This window comes from Periophthalmus magnuspinnatus, chromosome 17 (assembly GCF_009829125.3).
Source record: "Periophthalmus magnuspinnatus isolate fPerMag1 chromosome 17, fPerMag1.2.pri, whole genome shotgun sequence".
Classification (NCBI taxonomy): Eukaryota; Metazoa; Chordata; class Actinopteri; order Gobiiformes; family Gobiidae; genus Periophthalmus; species Periophthalmus magnuspinnatus.
Genome location: NC_047142.1, coordinates 2,318,695 through 2,337,337, shown reverse-complemented (window position 1 = coordinate 2,337,337; position 18,643 = coordinate 2,318,695). Strand labels below are relative to the sequence as shown.

Below are 18,643 nucleotides of genomic sequence, written 5' to 3'. Positions count from 1 at the left end.
AGGGGCGGTTCAGGCTTTAAGCAGATTGAGCAGCTGTTTGGGGGCCCGAGTCCAGCAGGGGGCCCCCAAGACAGGGAGCGCATAGATTTACATTGAAAATAAGATAATAAACTTTTACTAGAAACAGGGATTTTGTGTTTGCAGCAGCTGAAATATCCCTCACAAGCGATTACATTTGTTTTTTATCTATACTAATAAAATATCTGCTGCTGCTGCGTTTGTTTTTCAGTCGTGCAGAGGTGAGGGCAGCTCTGTGTTTACACCGGAGCAAGGACCCGACGTAAAGTAAATTAAGCCCACTATCGTCAACTGGAACACATGAAAATCCATCAGAAACTTGTGTTGAATCTCAAAAATCTTGCTTGTTTGTGGTAGTTGTGACATTTTGGATGTTTTCAGTCTGATATTTGTCGTATAAACACAAAATATAAGGTCATAATATTGTCAAATCACCGATATCTGAGCCAGGATACGTCCGCTGTCAGGGGCCCCAGACACAAATCCAACTTAGGTCCCCCTGAAAACTAGCGCCGGCCCTGCATCCCGGTAGTAAATCATAAATAACGACAGTGAACAAGCTCCAGTTACATCGTTTTAATGAAATAATATCATAAATACAACATCTCGACATTAAACCAGCAGCAGTTTTGCGAGTGGCGCGGGGACAGTAGACCTCTGTCCACGCCGACGCGACATAACACTTAATAAACGTAATAAATACTTGATAGCAGGAGTAGAGTCACATATATAAGGCGGAGGAGCGGAGGTGAGTGGAGGTAGACAAATGCAGCTCGTGGCAGACCTCAGCGCGGTTTGGATGAGCTCTGATATGTTTGTGCGGGCCGCTGCACACATACCTGCGGCCTTTTAACCATTTCCCCCCGTAGCCGTTGAGGAAACGCCGATGGAGATACATTCAGACAATGTCAACAGCTTGAATGAAAGAGCAGCTGTGTTGTTTCGCGAATGAATGAATGAATACACGTGGAAAAAAAGAGGAAAAAAAAAAAAAAAAACGTATCCTGGACGTTCTGAACTGGGCTTGGCAAGAGGCGCCGACCTGCGGTTTTTGAGCGATGGAGTTATTTAGACGGAAACACAAACGTATACAGTGTCGCCCTATTTACAATGTTAAAAAATAGATAAACATATAAAACAAATCTAAAAACGACAAATGGCGGATGCTGGTAATATACAAGTGAATAAATAATCGTGTACACGGATCATAAAGGGACGCGCGGGTGATCGGGTTCAGCGGCGTCGATCTAAAGAACAGTGATTTCCTGTTGGCATTCCGAGTCTCCGAGGAGGTCGGCCGAACCCGGGATCCTCTTCCCGTTCCAGGAGGAGACGCACCAGCAGCGCGGCGGGGGGCCAACCAGAGACGACTCGCACTGGAGGAAAGAAAATGGGTTTGTTAAGAAGAAGTAAGGCCAGGTTTTTTTGAGGTTTGGAGTATTTCTACGCAGTGGTGGAGGAAGTACTTTGTTTTGTTAAGTAAAAGTACAGATACACAGGTTGAAAGTTGCTTAAGTGGAAGTAAAAGTATCACGTGAACAGATCTACTTGAGTAAAAGTGTTTAGGGACCTGTTTAAAAATGTACTTTAAGAGTAAAAAGTAAAGTGTTTCATGTAGTGGTAAAAAAAATTCGTATTTTAGTAACGATACAAATCAGTTTCTTCATTTTTCTTCTGAATTTTGTGTATTTATTTTTGTTTTGCTCAAAGTTGAAGCTTGAACTCGAAAACTTTAGTCAGAACATGGTAAAAATACTCCATCAAATCAGATGAAAAGTACTTTTTACTTTTACTTGAGTACATTTGAGAGCAGTATTTGTACTTTCTACTCCACTACATTTTTGAACAGGACTGAAAAGTAAAAGTAAAAAGTATCCACTGTAAAATGTACTTAAGTAAAGTACAGATACACAGGTAAAAGTAAAAGGTACAAGTAAAAGTATCACGTGAACAGATCTACTTAAGTAAAAGTATTTAGGTACCTGTTTAAAAATGTACTTTAAGAGTAAAAAGCCAAACTATTTCACACAAATATTTTGGCAGGACAACAGTAACAAAACAAATTGTAACTTTTCTTCTGAATTTTGTGTTTTTATTTTTGTTTTGCTCAAAGTCGAAGCTAAAACTCGAAAACTTTAGTCAGAACATGGTAAAAATACTCCCTCGAATCAGATGAAAAGTACTTTTACTTTTCAGTCCTGTTCAAAAATGTAGTGGAGTAGAAAGTACAGATACAGCTCTCAAGTGTACTCAAGTAAAAGTAAAAAGTACACACTGTGAAATGTACTGAAGTAAAGCACAGATACCTAAGACTTGAGTGCAGTACTTTCCTTGTACTTCGTAGGCTGTGGTCAGTTTGGCTGTTGTTTGATGGTGAACAGAAACATTCCTTGTTAATAAGTGAAAATACACGGACCACAAAAGCTTTTGGGGCTTTTCCTGTTGGACAATTTGTACCAGTGTTTTGTTTTTTTATTATTTATTTAAAGTTAAAGTGAATTACAGCGAGAACAGAGAACCACAGATGAAACTCTGCACAAAGACGTAAAGTGACGCCTCATCTCCACAAAGTCACTGCTGCTGTCACTTTAACAAGAAAAGATTGATTTTATTTAACTGAAGGAGAGAAATAAATGTTCTTTAAGATTTATAAAACGTGAATCACATCATAATATGTCTTCAGTTTGAACTCATCCTTATTTAGTTTCATTTTTAAAACAGACGTTAAACATTTAGGTTTTAAAAAGACAAATATACGAGGCGTGGTGGAGTAACGAAGTAAAAGTACTGCATTTTGAGGTATCTGTACTTTACTTAATTACATTTCACAGTGTGTACTTTTTTTACTTTTACTTGAGTACATTTGAGAGCTGTATCTGTACTTTCTACTCCACTACATTTTTGAACAGGACTGAAAAGTAAAAGTACTTTTCATCTGATTTGAGGGAGTATTTTTACCGTGTTCTGACTAAAGTTTAAGAGTTTGAGCTTCGACTTTGAGCAAAACAAAAATAAAAACACAAAATTCATCAGAAAAATGAAGTGAACTGATTTATGTTGTTACTGTTACTGTTACTTTGACTTTTTACTCTTAAAGTACATTTTTAAACAGGTACCTAAATACTTTTACTTAAGTAGATCTGTTCACGTGATACTTTTACTTTTACTTGAGTAACTTTTTACCTGTGTATCTGTACTTTACTTAAGTACATTTCGCAGTGGATACTTTTTACTTTTACTTTTCAGTCCTGTTCAAAAATATCGTGGAGTAGAAAGTACAGATACTGCTCTCAAATGTACTCAAGTAAAAGTAAAACGTACTTCTCATCTGATAACGATGACGGGTTATTTTTACCATGTTCTGACTAAAGTTTTCGAGTTCAAGCTTCAGATTTGAGCAAAACAAAAATAAATACACAAAAATCGTAAGAAAAAAACAAACAAAACTGATTTATATTGTTACTGTGACCAAAATATGTCACATTTTTGAATCAAAATCGCTGCATTTACACTTAAATAAATGAACAACACTTTTACTTTTTACTCTTAAAGTGCATTTTGAACATGTGATATTTTTACTTCTATTTGAGTAACTTTTCACCTCTGTATTTGTACTTTTACTAAACATAACAGAATACTTCATCCACCAGTGTCTCACATCGTTTTTGCAGTGAAACTTATATCTGCGAGTGACATTTTTAATTTAATTGTCAGACTTATTCAGCTGCAAATAAAACTGTGCATTAAATTTGTAAAAAAAAAAAAAACACCGACTGCTGTACGCTTTAAAAATAAAAAAATAAAAAATAAAAAAAATAAAAATAAATAAAAATTAAAAAATAAAAAAAATAAAAAAATTAAATAATAAAAAAAAATAAAAAAATAAAAAACACCGACAAACATCACTATTTACGCTCCACCTGCAGCTTTTGTGGCTTTTTTGGTTTACGACGCTGCACAAAACGATTTAAACTTTACATCATTAGAACAAGAACCAAACTTATGCATAAGAGTCTTTTTCCTGAGCGTCAGTGTCTATAAAAATCAGATAAACTCAGCCATGTCCACAGAGATGATGCATATAATAGATTTCTGTCTGTAATTTTACTAAAAATTAGAAAAAGGACAGTTTAGATCATCAAACGCGTCTGATTCATTTGTAATGTTCTGTATTCAGTGTAAAAACCTGCACATAATTGATTTTTTAATTGGTTTGGACTGAGGAAAACATACTGCATTGGACTTGAGGACATTTTATTGTGTTTTACTGCAAATATCAATGATAAACTGATGATTTAATTGTAACGAAATGTGTGTTTTAATGTGTGTTCAGCTGCTCAGGCGCTGCAGAGGATAAGCAGCAGTATCAGAATCAAACAAATCATCTTTTCTTTTATAAGATTGATGAATTTGTGCACGGTCCCTCACAAATAAACAACAATTTCATTTTAGTTTCTACTCAACAAAACGTCAGACGGACAAACATCACTGTATTTCATATGTTTGTCATCTTAATTTTTCATTAGACCTATGTTTTTTATTCTTTTTTTTTGTGTTACTACCTGCGATTGTGGAACGTTCATGTCTCATTTTACTTTCATTGGTCTAAATATCTCCACCTCACCTGTTTGGACTTGTAGAACCCGTGTTTGTCGCAGTTTGGCAGGTAGAAGTTGGTGAACTTCTCCCCTAGTGTCTGCTGGGAGTTTGCGATCGTGTCCAGCGCAGTGTGAAGCTCAGAGTGACACGGGCCCTGGAGCGAAAGAGAGACAAGGTCAAACCATCAGCCTCAGCGAGTGCGCCCTCCAGTGGAACAACGCGGGAGTTAAGTCAGAGTGAGGATCTAAAACTGAAGAGAAAGACGAGCGCTGGATGTGATGAGCTGGAGGGTTGAGGTCGGGGTTTAAACTCGCAGATTTTTTGGAGAGATCTGAATAGCAACAGGTGCCAACATAGACTTTTACATCACAGAACGCTGGGAGATCTGGACAATATTCTAATGTAATATTGCTTACTCTTACAAAGGTGCAAAATGTTCTGTTTCCCATCATGCAGCAGTGGCCATATGTCACACTAACGGAAGATTTAGTCATTTTGGTTTTCTGTTTGGTTTTCTGTGGCCCCTCTCATCTCAGTAATGTGTAACCCTCACTCTGGGATGGATAGAAAACACTCACATTGTTCCATTTGTTCTTTAAATTTCTTAATGTTTAACCCCCACTCTTCTAGTACTGTGAAAAACTGGTACAATCCCACACTGTCAGACTCTACAAGACTCTACAAGACTCGGTCAGACTCGGTCCGACTCGGCTTTAGACACTACTCAGGATTTTGGATTTTGCTGGTCTCTGCCTTTAACTCGACTGTTTTGCTGTAACCGACAATAAAAATCTACAGAACACAAACCGACATAGACCTGCACCCAAAAGTCTTGATTTCTTTGCACATAAAAAATCTTGTGAGTAAATCTCATTTTTTCTAAACTTTTTCACGTGACATTAATGAAAAAACAAAGGACGGACGTGGGACGAGTGACTGAGCAAGACGAGCAAAAGAGGCACACGGTCGGCCGTCATGAAGTGTGTGTGTGTCTGTCCTAATGTTATGAAGAGGCTTTTAAATAACTTTAATATAATTGTACTAGAAAATTATGGAGGAGCAGGGCCGTCGATAGAAATTTTGGGTCCCAGGGCAAAAAACCTCACCTGGGCCCCATCTAATTTAAATGAATAGAAAGAGGCTGTATTTGTGGCTCATTTGTGCGTTGTGTTGTGTTGTGTTGTGTTGTGTTGTGTTGCGTTCTGTCTGCACACACCTGCTGCTGGAGCTTGTTGCGGATGGCGTTGACCTTGGCCTTGATGCTCTCTTGACCCTCCGCGGTGTCCGGCTGGTCCAGGGGGAGGTTCAGACCCAGGCGGTACTGCAGGGACTCATGGTCGACCACGTCCGCCGCGTCTGGACAAAGAAAACCTCAGTAAGTTTCTATTAAAAAAAACGTTAATTTGTTTTTGTCTAGACTGATTTTTGCAAACTTCAAGAATTTCTGTGTAAAATAACGGGATTATTCTTCCGTTTTTATCTCAGTAAACGTGTAAAGATTCACTGTGTAACTTTTCCAGGTGGTGCTCGTTTGCCTGGAGATGTGATTACTTTGTTTGAAATGTTCCACAGTATGACATTAAACACTTCGGTGAGATCTGTGGAGAGGCGAGTCCACCCACATGTTTAGGATTAAAAACACATAAAACTGAATAAAAGTAAGGTAGTATTTTAATGCCGTACTGTGGAACTTTTCACTTAAAGCAAATCACACATCAGTTGTAGTCGTCAATGTCACCGTAATTTCGCACAGAGAGCCCGAAATTATTGTATTTTGGTCCAAATTATCGTACAGTGCCGAGCTATAACACGCTAAATTAAGTTTGCAGTGTTTTCATTAAAGAAAAGTTACATAGTGTATCTTTATTTTCTTTTTTAATTTCTTTTTTGTTTGTTTTTAAAGGTCCTACATCACACAAAACTGTCTCTAGTGAGGTTTAAGTTGTGTTTTAAAAGTGTTAATGCATCAAAAACAGACCTGGAGTTGTGTTTTGTTTCATTCACACATGTTTGACTCACACTTTATTATTAGTCTGTTACATCTACAAAGCTCAAAATGCTCCGTTTCCACCTTGTGATGTCATCAAGTGGTAGATTTTAACAGGTTTTAACAGCTCCTTTTACCTTTAGTTCAGTCGAGATAAGTGGCAACTCCAGGACTGAAATGATCCAAATGATTCTAGAAATGAAGGTGTGTGGAGTTTAAAAACACAGTGGAGCACTTCCTGTATCGCCACACGATGACATCACAAGGTGGAACAGAGTGTTTTCAGTTTGAGAGAAGAACTCAGTCTAAATCTGCAAAGTTTGTGAGTTGACAAAACACAACTCCAGGTCCGTTTGTGACGAGGAAACGACATTAGAACAGATGAGAAAATGTAAGACGGAAAGAAAGGAGCCAGAAAAAACCTTCAAATTCAGTTTTTAGACATTTTTTGTGCAACGAAAACAGAGAAATTATGATTCAGTGAAGTTTAAATCTCGTACTTCGATATTCACACACGTTCGTACCTTGTTCCAGGTCCTGGGTGCAGACGCCCTGTCCTCTGGTGAGCGCGTGCAGGGGCCTCGACTCCCCCGGTCTGGGTGTGCAGCGCAGCCCCTCTCCACAGGGGGCAGTGTGGACCCCGCAGGACGCCCCCCTCTCCAGAGCACAGGCCATACAGCAACCACACCCGGGCTCCCTCAGCACCTGCCCGCACCCGGCTGGCACCACCGGGCACTGGCTCAGCTTCTCCTGAGAGAATATTGTAATTTTGTGTTGCGATTAACGATAATATCACGATAATATCACGATACGGACAAAGGTTCCTGATATGAATAATTATAATGTTATGAGTAAGTCCCATGTTTAAATAACTTGTATATAATTGTACTTTGTTATCAGCGAAAACAACTTTAATTTAGCAGAGAAAATTATGTGCGAGCAGGGCCGTCCACAGAAATTTTGGGGCCCAGGGTAAGAAACCTGACTTGGGGTACGCTCTAATTCTGGGCCCCTAAGACCCTGAGACGTGGGACAATTGACCCGTTTTCCCCCACGTCAACTCTTCTGTGCATAAGTAGCTTTTTTTGGAACATTCTAGCGATTATCACGATTATAAAACACGTCCCATGAGCGACAAAAATATTGTTTTTTGTCCCGTTCTTACCTGAGAACACGGCGCACATCGAATCGGCTCGGGTCCAATCACAGGAGACGACTTCACCGCGCCCAACACCGCCAAAAACACGAAAACGTTATCCATTTCTGCTACTTTCACTGTTGTAGTTACCTTTTCGAATGCTGTTATCCTGCGTACATCCTCCGCTTATATACACACATCCTACTCAGACGGTTAATGATTGACGTAGCGAGTTGTAGGTGTAAAACGTTTTTGTTTTTTTGTTGCTTTGAACAGCGGCTGACCTCATTCCGCGTGCGTACATCCGGGTTCACGGGGTCTGCGGTCAATATTGACTCTGGGACATACAGTCATTGTACATCAAAACAAGACTGAAGAGTGTGTTTTTTTCAGCCGATTCATCGACCGGCGTCACTTTCAAAACAATACAGCAGCTTTTCCCGCACGAAAACACACTCTGACCGTGCGTTTTGAGGAATTATTTTGCGCAAATACAGTAAACAGAGGTGGTTACGTTATTTTGTGCGTGCGTTTGATCCGTTTCGAGCGTTTGTGTAATCACTCCGGTAAACATTGCATAAGGTCGGCCGTATGGATTGGCCTGGTCATAACATGTTTGTCCAAAGCCAGATGCTTCTATAGTAATTGGTCGCCGTAGTGAATCGTCACGGCGGTCGGTGGCGACGGCAGAAATGTGGACGGTCTAAACGGTGACTTGCAAACATGACCCCGGGTTTATCTTTTCGCGAACCGCCATGTGAGTCCCGGGCCGTGTGAGGACAGTGGTCATGTGTGGAGAAAGAAGATCGTAAAAAATATTTTCAAATTCAAATTCAGACGTACTGGGTCATGTTTGTGTAGATTTATTTCTCTCGCGCAGAATAAAGTCTCGATTGGACGGTTGGACACGTCAAAGGACCCGATGGAATGTTTCTCTCCTGCATTTTGTGCTTCATGAACCTGCCCACGCCCCAAGAAGACGAAGACGAAGGTGAAGACAGAGGTGAAGACGAAGACGAAGACGAAGACGTAGGCGAAGGCGAAGACGAAGACGAAGGCGAAGGCGAAGACGAAGATGGAGGCGAAGACGGAGGCGAAGGCGAAGACGAAGATGAGGACGAAGACGAAGGTGAGGACGAAGACGAAGGTGAAGACGGAGGCAAAGATGAGGATGAAGACGAAGGTGAAGATGAAGACAAAGGCGAAGACGAAGGTGAAGACAGAGGCGAAGGCGAAGATGAAGGCAAAGACGAAAGCTAAGGCGAAAATGAAGTCTAAGGCGAAGACGGAGGCGAAGGCGAAGATGGAGGTGAAGAAGACGAATAGGAAGAACAGGAAGAATGAGAAGAAGGACGCTCCTCCGTCGACTGGAAAGGCCGTGCCAAAATGTGACAGGCCGACACCACCATTGTAGCCAGTATTACAAAACTTTAAGAAAATATACCTTGTTTCTCCTGTAGAAGTGATGTGTGGTGCATGATGGGAAGCGTGATCTCCATGGAAACGCAGGGCACATCTGTCGTCGCATTTGTCGGGTCGTTCCAAAAAAAAGCTGCTTATCCACAGGGGAGTTGACGGGGGACAAAGACGTCTGCGGTCCCACGTCTCAGGGTCTTAGGGGCCCAGAATTGTACCCTCTTTTTATTAATTTGCATTAGACGGGGGGCCCATGTGAGGCGTCTTGCCCTGAGCCTTGAAATTCCTGCCGACGTCCCTGCTCGTCCATAATGTTCTCCAGTAGATTAAAGTCGTTTTCACTGATGATAAAGTACAATTATATAAAAGTGCTTTAAAAACTATCGCCCTGTGCCTAGTCACCATCTCTGGACAGTCTGGTCTCAAACATCTGGAGCAGCACAGTCCTCTCCACACGTCACTCTGGAAAATCTACTCCAGCTCTGGAAAATCTACTCCAGCTCTGACTTAAATCCAACACTGAGGTCGGTGGATCCTGAGTGTGAGGAACCTGTGAATGTTTCTCTGCTGCTTTTTGTGCTGCATAAACCTGCACATGTCCGAAGACGAGGACGAAGACTAAGACTAAAAGGAGGACGAAGACTAAGACTAAGACGAAGACGAGGACTAAGACTAAGAGGAGGACGAAGACTAAGACGAAGACGAGGACTAAGACTAAGACGAAGATGAGGACTAAGACTAAGACGAAGACGAGGACGAGGACTAAGACTAAGACGACGAATAAGAAGAATATGAAGAATAAGATGACATAACACTTGTAAAGCTCCTTGTATGTGACCATTTTGTGTTGCAATTATCAAGGTGAAAATAATTGTGATTAACGATAAAATCACGATAATGATAGAAGTTGCTGATAGTTTAAATGTTATGGATATGAAAAATATATATATAATGTTATGAATAGGTTCCATGTTTAAATAACTTTTATATAATTGTACTTTATCAGTGAAAACCATTTTGATCAATCAGAACATTATGGACGAGCAGGGACGTCGGCAGGAATTTCAAGGCTCAGGGCAAGAAGCTTCACACGGGCCCCCAGCCAATACAAATTAATAGAAAGAGGGTCCGATTCTGGGCCCCTAAGACCCTGAGACGTGGGACAACAGACGTCTTTGCCCCACGTCAACTCCCCTGTGGATAAGCAGCTTTTTTTTTCGAACATTCTGGCGATTATCACGATTATGAAACATTTCCCACAAAAGATTATTGTCGACCCTTTTTATCACGACAAAAGATATTGTTTGTCCCACGGCTGCAGATAAGTGAATTAAACACACTTGTATTTTATTTTTCATGAGATACTGAACAAACCTAATCCTCACAAAACTAAAATGATTAAAAAAAAAGTCTGGATAACGTTATAGTTGTTAGAATAATTCTCTCTTTTATCAGAACATGGACGTAACACACAGAGCTTTGAGCTGCACTTTCTACTCCACCACCAGCTCATGTTGAGTCGCTTCTTCGATATTGAACATCAGCTGCACCACCCAGTCTGGAAACACCTCCTGAAAACAGAGACATGAACGTTATAGAGCTGAACGATCAAGAGCTGCACCACAACCAGACGTATGTTTGGACACGCCCCCTTAATTCAGTGTTTTTTTATGTATACTTTTTACATTTTAGATACACAGAAGACATCAAATACGAGGGTCATTCAATAAAGAAGGTGAATTTTTTAATACAGTTAGAAGCTTACTTTTTTTTTTTGTACTTGTTTTTCACATGGATTTAATTTTTTTTGCAGATTAAAAAACTTTGAGAGTTTTGGCGATTAACAAAGATGGATAATTCACTCTTCAATCCATAGAATCTCAGAGTGCTACAATAAAACAAGAACATTAAACCAATGTTTAATAAGCTTTTCTAAATAAAAATGTCTTTAGATTAGTCTTTAGGTGCATATGTGTATCTATGTATTCTTTATTGTGGAAATTATGAAAATAAACAGTTAAAATACATAAATAATCCCCCTGCAGACTTTGGAGATCGGCTCTTCTGTAATGAGTCCAGAGGTGATCAGTGTTTAATGGTGAACAATATGATTTAAACAATAATCAACTTTACATCATCAGAAGAGTGTGAGTCCACGTCTGTCTGGAGTCACAGCGTAAAATAATAACACACTTTACTGTTGGACTTTGACTTGAGCCGATAAATCAATACATTTTTCATTCCATTTGAACTTTTTCTGAAAAAAATCACTGATATTTAGAATAAGATCTATAAATGACCATCTGGTGTGTGCGGCGTGCGTGGCGTGCGTGGCGTGCGTGGCGTGCGTGGCGTGCATGGCGTGCGTGGCGTGTGCACTCCCAGTGGTCTGGAGTGGTATTTCAGATCCTGCTGCAGTTTCGCTCCATCAAAGTTTCGTTGTATTTTAACAGTGACAATAAAAGTGAATCTGTCTAATCTCTTAACACCTTCAAATTCAGATTTAACCTCCTGAGACCTGGCGTCCTCATATGTGGACAACACATTTTTGGTTTGTCTAGGCCACAGTGCAAATTATTAGATGAAGAATAACAGCAACAATGCAAATATATTATATATATTCATTTTTAACAGTTTAGAATGTTTAGAATATTTTATTTTAATTTTTTTTGTTTTTCTTCCTGCTCCTGTCTCTTCACATGAGACACTTTGTTCCAAGAGACACAATTGTTGTTTCTCATTTTGTTTTTACATCAGGACAAATGTTGCTGTGTTCAGGGTCTTAATAGTTTTTGCGAATCATTATTCAAATGTTTTATCAAAATGAGTAAAATGTCACATATGAGGACATTTGATTTACATAATTTTTTCTCAGAAACTACATAATGTAAAAAGATAATTCTTTGTATTTAGACTCATCAGGTCCAGTCAGGCCAAATAACAAAGAGAAATGAATAAAGCGACGCAAGAGCTCGGGTCTCAGGAGGTTAAAGTGAGTGAATCTGTCTTGTCCCTGTAGGGAAACTTGTCCTCTGCATTTGACCCATCCTGTCAGGAGCAGTGGACCAACCTCCAGACCTTGAGCTCGTCTTGGGCTGGACCACCTTAACCTTTGACCTATTGTGCAGGATTTGGAACAGGAGCGCCCGAGGAAACCCATCCACACATGACGACAAACACGCAAACATCACCATCCGGGAGTCAAACCCAGAACCTTCCTTTATGACAAGGAAACTAAAAATACATCCAGTTCATACCTGGAATTTCACCTTCGCACTTGTCGAGCGTCTCCTTCTCACTTTTGGTTGAGAAACATCAGGCTCAAAGTCAAAAACTCTGGATTTTGACTTGCGCGGACGTGACCCAGAGCCTTTTGGACGTCTTCTGCTGGAGCGGACACTTGGAGGAATTACAGCTTCCTCCTCTTCCTCTCCCTTTTCTTCTACACGCTCCAGTATCTGCTCTGCTTCCTCCTCCAAATCAGCACTTTCTTGTAATTCTTCACCCTCTACTCCGGGCTCAGGCTCTTCACACATCTGTGCTGCTGAGTACTCGTCGTCATCGTCATCTTCTTCTTCGTGGATGGTCTCCAAACGTTTCCACAGCTGTCACGAGTGTCGCAGGTTCAGTTCAAACACATGCAAACTTAGAAGAAGCTGGAGTGAAGTAAAACACACGTAGTAACTTACATTTTTCTGTGAATCCATTTGTCTGAGGGAGCGATTTCACCAGTTTAAAGTCCGGCCTGAGTTTCGTTATGTGCTAAATCAAATCAGGTGTGTGTGATTTGTCAACTTCAGCAGCTCAAAACAGAAACAAGCAGCTAAAATGTTCAAGGCACACATGACTTTAAATAACTTTCTTTTACTTTTAACCATGTTGCTGCCCCTTAAGAACTTTAAAATACCTGAATTGTGCAATATCAGCTTCAGGATCCTCCCTCCTGCTGTTTTCCCTGTCTCTTTCCGTGTCGTCTGTGTTTCCTCTCACCTGGGCGTCGTCTTGCCTGATTCAGCAGCTGACACACCTGGATCCATTTTCCTTCGTTACCTCCAGTATAACAAGTCGAGGCTCCCAATGTCCCTGTGTCCCACTTCGTCAAATGCACCGTTCAAAGTGAAAATGTGTTCTTCTCAAAGCAAAAAACCCTTCGATGAACACTGCGAACGGTGCATTTAAGGGCGCTTCGGCGAATTGGGACACGGCCTAGTTTTTCATCAACCCCTCGCCAGTTTGTACTGTAGTTTGCAGATGCATTTAACTCCACAAAATAAGTGTACTTTTTTCGTTTTTTTTGATACTACAGTTGCTTTATTCTGTGTCCTGGTCTCTTTGTGGTTATTTTTGGAAGCTGCCTGTCTGTCTCTTCTGTCTGTCTACCTGTCTGCGTGCTACCCAGCCTCATACCTGCCTGTACGCCTGGACGCTCCAGCTTTATACTTTTACACATTTACCTCATGACTAACCTGGAACATAGACTGTATATCTAAATGGACATAGCTAACCTGCTAGCGTCGCGTTCCAAATACAAAGTGAGCATGAGCGCATTTCCAGCTCCACTGACTTCATACCTGCTGCTGTCAAACACTCAAACACGTCATTTTGATCTTAAATGTTTCGTATTAACCAGCTCTACATGATCCTGGGGTTCTTTTTTTTTTTTTTTTTAAGTTATTGAGTTTTTTTAATTAATTTTTTTATTTTATTTTGAGGGTTTTTCTTTTTAGTTTATTTCCTTAATTTTTTTTTTAGTTATTTAGATTTTGTTTGTTTTGTTTAGTTATTTTGAGTTGTGTCTTTTTTATTTTGAGTTTTTTTTTGTATTTATTATATTTTCTTTTAGTTGTTTTGAGGTTTTGTTTTGTTTTTTTATTAATTTTTTTGTTATTTAGATTTTTTTTTTTTTGTTTTTTAGTTATTTTGAGGTTGTTGTTTTTTTGTTTTTTTTACTGTGTCCTCTCTCTGTAGCTCATTTTGGTCTTAAATGTTCGTATTAACCCTCTACATGATCCTGGGGTTTTTATTTCACTATTGTGTCTGTAAATCAAGATATGAACATTAATAACAGACAAATCAGCTGCGTTTTTTTCCCTGAGGTGTGTAGTTTACGGATGACGTCACTCTCACTTAAGCCATGTTTCAATTCAACGGTTGCACACTTCGATAAACACACACACTTTAAACAGTTGAGCTACTTCGTTGTTTGTGCTGCTTTTGTGTCCAAAGTAAAACCGTTACATAAAGCTTTCCTGCTCTTATCAATGAACAAAATCCAGAAAACCACGAATGTTCTTCTTGTACTATGATATATATTTGATTAAAGCGTTGGTGATTTTCATCTTGTTGTCACGGCGACGTGGCTCAGCGCTCAGATCCGCGTCGCTCTTTACAAACGAGCTGCGATAAAACGTCTGTGTAAATATCCAGTTCATTCCAGGGCCGTTTGGGCATCTGGTCTAAAAAAAACAAACAGGTGAACCAGTGTGAGCTGACCTATGACCCCAGACTCCAGGAAATCAAGTTAAATATAGCTCTGACTGACGGCACATGAACGCTAATGCTAACGCTAATTCTTAAAGAGCACACGTTACACCGTTTCCTCGTCACACACAGACCTGGAGTTGTGGTTTTTTGTTTCATTCACACACGTTTAACTCACAAACCTGCAGATTTACTCCGAGTTCTTCTCTCAAACTGAAAAAAACACTCTGTTCCACCTTGTGATGTCATCAGGAAGTGCTCCGCTGTGTTTTTAAACTCCACGCACCTTCATTTCTAGAATCATTTAGATGATTTCAGTCCTAAAATTGCCAAACTCTGCTGAACTAAAAGTAAAAAAAAATGTAGCTGTTAACTTGAAAACTACCACTTTATGACATCACAAGGTGGAACAGAGCGTTTTGAGCTTTGGAAATGTTACAGACGAATAATAAAGTGTGACTCAAACATGTGTGAATGAAACAAAACACAACTCCTGGTCTGTTTTTGATGCAGAAACAACATTATAACACGATTTAAAGCTTCACAAGAGTCAGTTTTGTGTGATGTAGAACCTTTAAAATCAAATGGTTGTCCTGATCCCAGTCCGTCCCGTCTTTCCGCTCTGTTTTCCCCCTCCCTCCTGTATCCGAGCGTGGAGCTGGGCGGAGATTTGGACTCCTCCGGCGCACACCTGGACCTAATCCGCAATCAAGCTGCACCTGAGGAGGACAAAAGGAGCCGGGACCTGACACTCGGCACCAGATCGTCTGCGTATCCACAACGGTACAACTCTGCTCGGCTCAGTTTCATGTTTTTGCTCTTTGTTACTCATTTCTAAGTTGGATATTTTTTGCTGCTCGTCAGATCCCGCTCAGCTCCTCTGTCTCCGACCCAGCATTAAAGTTTTGTCTCTTTGGTCCCTTGTTACGACAATGGTACACTCTAAGTTTTCTCTGTGTATATTGTTAGAGAAATTCAATGTTTCCGGAACTTTTCGTTGAGTTTTTCTTTATTGAAGACACTGCAAACATAATTTTGCGTCTTATAGCTCGGCACTTTACGATCATTTGGAGCAAAATACAATCATTTTAGTTTCTGTGTTCGATATTGTTGTTTTTTAGGATCTGGCAACACGGACGACCACAGCTGATCCGTGATTTGCTTGAAGTGAAAAGTCCCACAGTACGGCATTAAACTACTATCCTGCATTTATTTAGTTTCACGTATTTTTAATCCTAAACAAAACTCAATGATAAACATGTATTTGTAAAGTGAGTGGACTCGCCTCTCCACAGATCTCACCTGTAACTTAAACGTGTGATGACGCCTGATTGTCTGCGTGATGAAAGAAATGTTTAATGCTGTACTGTGGAACATTTCAAGCAAAGTAATTACATGTGCAAGGTACAAGCGGCACCTGGAAAGTGACATAGTGAATCTTTACATGTTTAATAAGATAAAAATTAAAGAATCATTTTGTTATTTTACACAGAAATTCTTGATGTTTGCAAAAATTGGTAAAAAAAGGTGTGTTTTTGAGGAAGTAACGAGAGTAAAACAGGACGTTTAATTAGAAAAACACAGGTCGTGATGAGCCAGTCGTTTGTTGTAATTTGGTGTTTTTATCCAATCAGAAAGCAGAATGAGTGTCACATGACTCTCTCATTGTGTTGCCAGATTCGGTGCTAAAATCCAGTTGTTTTAAACCTAAAAAGACCCTCAATTCTGGAGGATCTGAAGAGAAAAAAGTCAGCGATGGGACCAGATCTCGTGTCACAAGTTCAAACGAGACAAAACTCCCTCAGGATTGTGCAAACGGGAGAAAAACGACACCTCCAAATGACTCTCCGCCTTCGCACCTCCAAAAAAAACAACCTGCTACTTCATTATGTTTAGAGAAAAGATGCCAAAGTCTCATCTTGTCTCGTTCTCGTGGGTCCAGTCTTATAGGAACTGTGTCTCGTCCTGCCCACAGTGCCCCCTGGCTGCAGGTCAAGGCACTGCTCACCCAGGTTCAGTTGTGATTGTTGTACTTTTGTTTTTTTTGTTTTTTTTAAACCAGTAAAATGGCGGACCACACCCCCATTTAATAAAAATAAAACACTAAATATATAACAGTCCGACACATCTCCAGCTTTGTAATACTTTTCTGCCACATTAACTCATTTTCTCGTCCTGACATCGCTTAGACAGTTGGGGCGTCCCGGATGCCCTCCCCCTCGTCCCCCCTCGTCCCCCCTTGTCCCCTCCTCCAACTCGTCCCCCTCCTCTCCCTCCTCGTCCCCGTCCCCCTCCTCTCCCTCGTCCCCTCTTCTCCCTCGTCCCCTCCTCTCCCTCATACTCCCCCTCCTCCAACTCGTCCCCGTCGTCTCCCTCCTCCTCCCCCTCCTCTCCCTCCTCTCCCTGCTCTCCCTCGTCCCCCTCCTCTCCCTTGTCCCCCTCGTCCCCTCCTCTCCCTCCTCCCTTCTCCCCCTCCTCTCCCTCCTCCTCCTCTCCCTCCTCCTCCTGCTCTCCCTTGTCCCCCTTGTCCCCTCCTCTCCCTCGTCCCCCTCGTCCCCTCCTCTCCCCCCCCCTCGTCCCCCTCCTCTCCCCCCCCCCCCTCCCTCCTCCCCCTCCTCTCCCCCCCCCCCCCCCTCCCTCCTCCCCCTGACCCGTGGTATGAGCAGGACGCTGTTTTTCCGCCCGCGCCTCCTCGTTTACCTCACGTTCCCTCTGACGCTGGACCTTTCCACAAGAAAATACTACAAAAACAAACAAGTACTACTCGTTCTACATGCAGTAAAAATATATATGACCCGGACTGTGTGTACAACTGTGGTATTGTTTTGAGTAACTACTGTCACTACTATGGATACTACTTTTACTACTACTACTGATATACCTATTACTACAACTGCTAAATCTATTACCACCACCACAACTACTACTATTATGACTACTACCAGTACTACTATTGCTACTCCTACTTTTACTACTACTACTCTTACATCTAGTACCAACACCACTACTACTAATACTACCTTTAGTACTACTAATGGTACTCCTACACCTAGTACCATCTCACCTACTATCAATAGTACTGTTACTATTACTACTCCTACATCAAGTACCATCAATTATACTACTGATACTACTTTTACTTCTACTGCTATACCTACTATTACTACTACTACATCTATTACCACCACTGCTACTACCAATACTACTTTTAGTACCACTACTGCTACTACTACTACCACTACTTCAACAGTCCTGAGCGTCAGTGGCTCAGTTGGTAGAGCGTTTGTCCATTGATCTGAAGGTTGTCGGTTTGATTCCTGCTCTCATAAATGAACCCTGTTGTTGTGTCCTTGGGCAAGACACTTAACCCCCCCTCACTCCCAGTGTCTGTGTACTCTGGTGTATGAATATGTGAGTACTTCCTTGATGTAAAGTGCTTTTTTTTGACCATTTACTTCAAAAAATATTTATTCGGAAACACGCCTTACTCTTACTACTACTACTTCATTTTTCGTGTACTATGACCAACAGGGACTTGACAAATATTTTTTAGACTTGATTTTCGAAAGAGAGAAATCCTATTCCCTGATAAAACATCTACTACACATGAAGTACAGCCGGAACCTTCGCCTCAGAAGTGGTAGAGAAAGCCAAAAGTATGTGCAGTATTCCACAGTGTTGAATGAAACTACATAAACGTGCTCCCGGCCCCATATGGAGGAGGAGTACTACTGACTACTGCGTTCATAAATCTGTCAGTACTTCACATAATGGGACTGAGAAGTGTTATTTTGAGTCGTAAAGTAAGGTGTGAGAAATTACTTTTATAGAGTGAGTCTAACAAGGAAACAGCCTGTAAAATGTTATTCTTACTCCCCAGAGACACAGGCCCAGGAATACACGCTCGTATACTGCAAATACTTATGTCTGACACGGGTACTGCATTTAAACATGTGATCGTAGTGGTAGTGGCAGTAGTGGTAGTTGTAGTGGTAATAGTGGTA

The 18,643-nt window shown here is 40.8% G+C and overlaps 2 protein-coding genes across 2 annotated transcripts; one reads left to right on the top strand and one right to left on the bottom strand.

Moving 5' to 3' along the window:
- Positions 1–751: 751 nt before the first annotated feature.
- Positions 752–7,874, bottom strand: LOC117385393 (insulin-like growth factor-binding protein 1). The gene is made up of 5 exons (XM_055228554.1): positions 7,770–7,874; positions 7,129–7,354; positions 5,834–5,973; positions 4,643–4,771; positions 752–1,394 (listed from the first exon to the last, which is right to left on the bottom strand). Exons 1-5 carry the CDS (start codon positions 7,863–7,865, stop codon positions 1,266–1,268), a joined length of 720 nt encoding a protein of 239 aa, XP_055084529.1. The 5' UTR covers positions 7,866–7,874; the 3' UTR covers positions 752–1,265.
- A 795-nt stretch (positions 7,875–8,669) lies between these two features.
- Positions 8,670–9,002, top strand: LOC117385491 (acidic leucine-rich nuclear phosphoprotein 32 family member B-like). The gene has a single exon (XM_033982781.1). The coding sequence runs from the start codon at positions 8,670–8,672 to the stop codon at positions 9,000–9,002; it is 333 nt and encodes a 110-aa protein (XP_033838672.1).
- Positions 9,003–18,643: the final 9,641 nt, after the last annotated feature.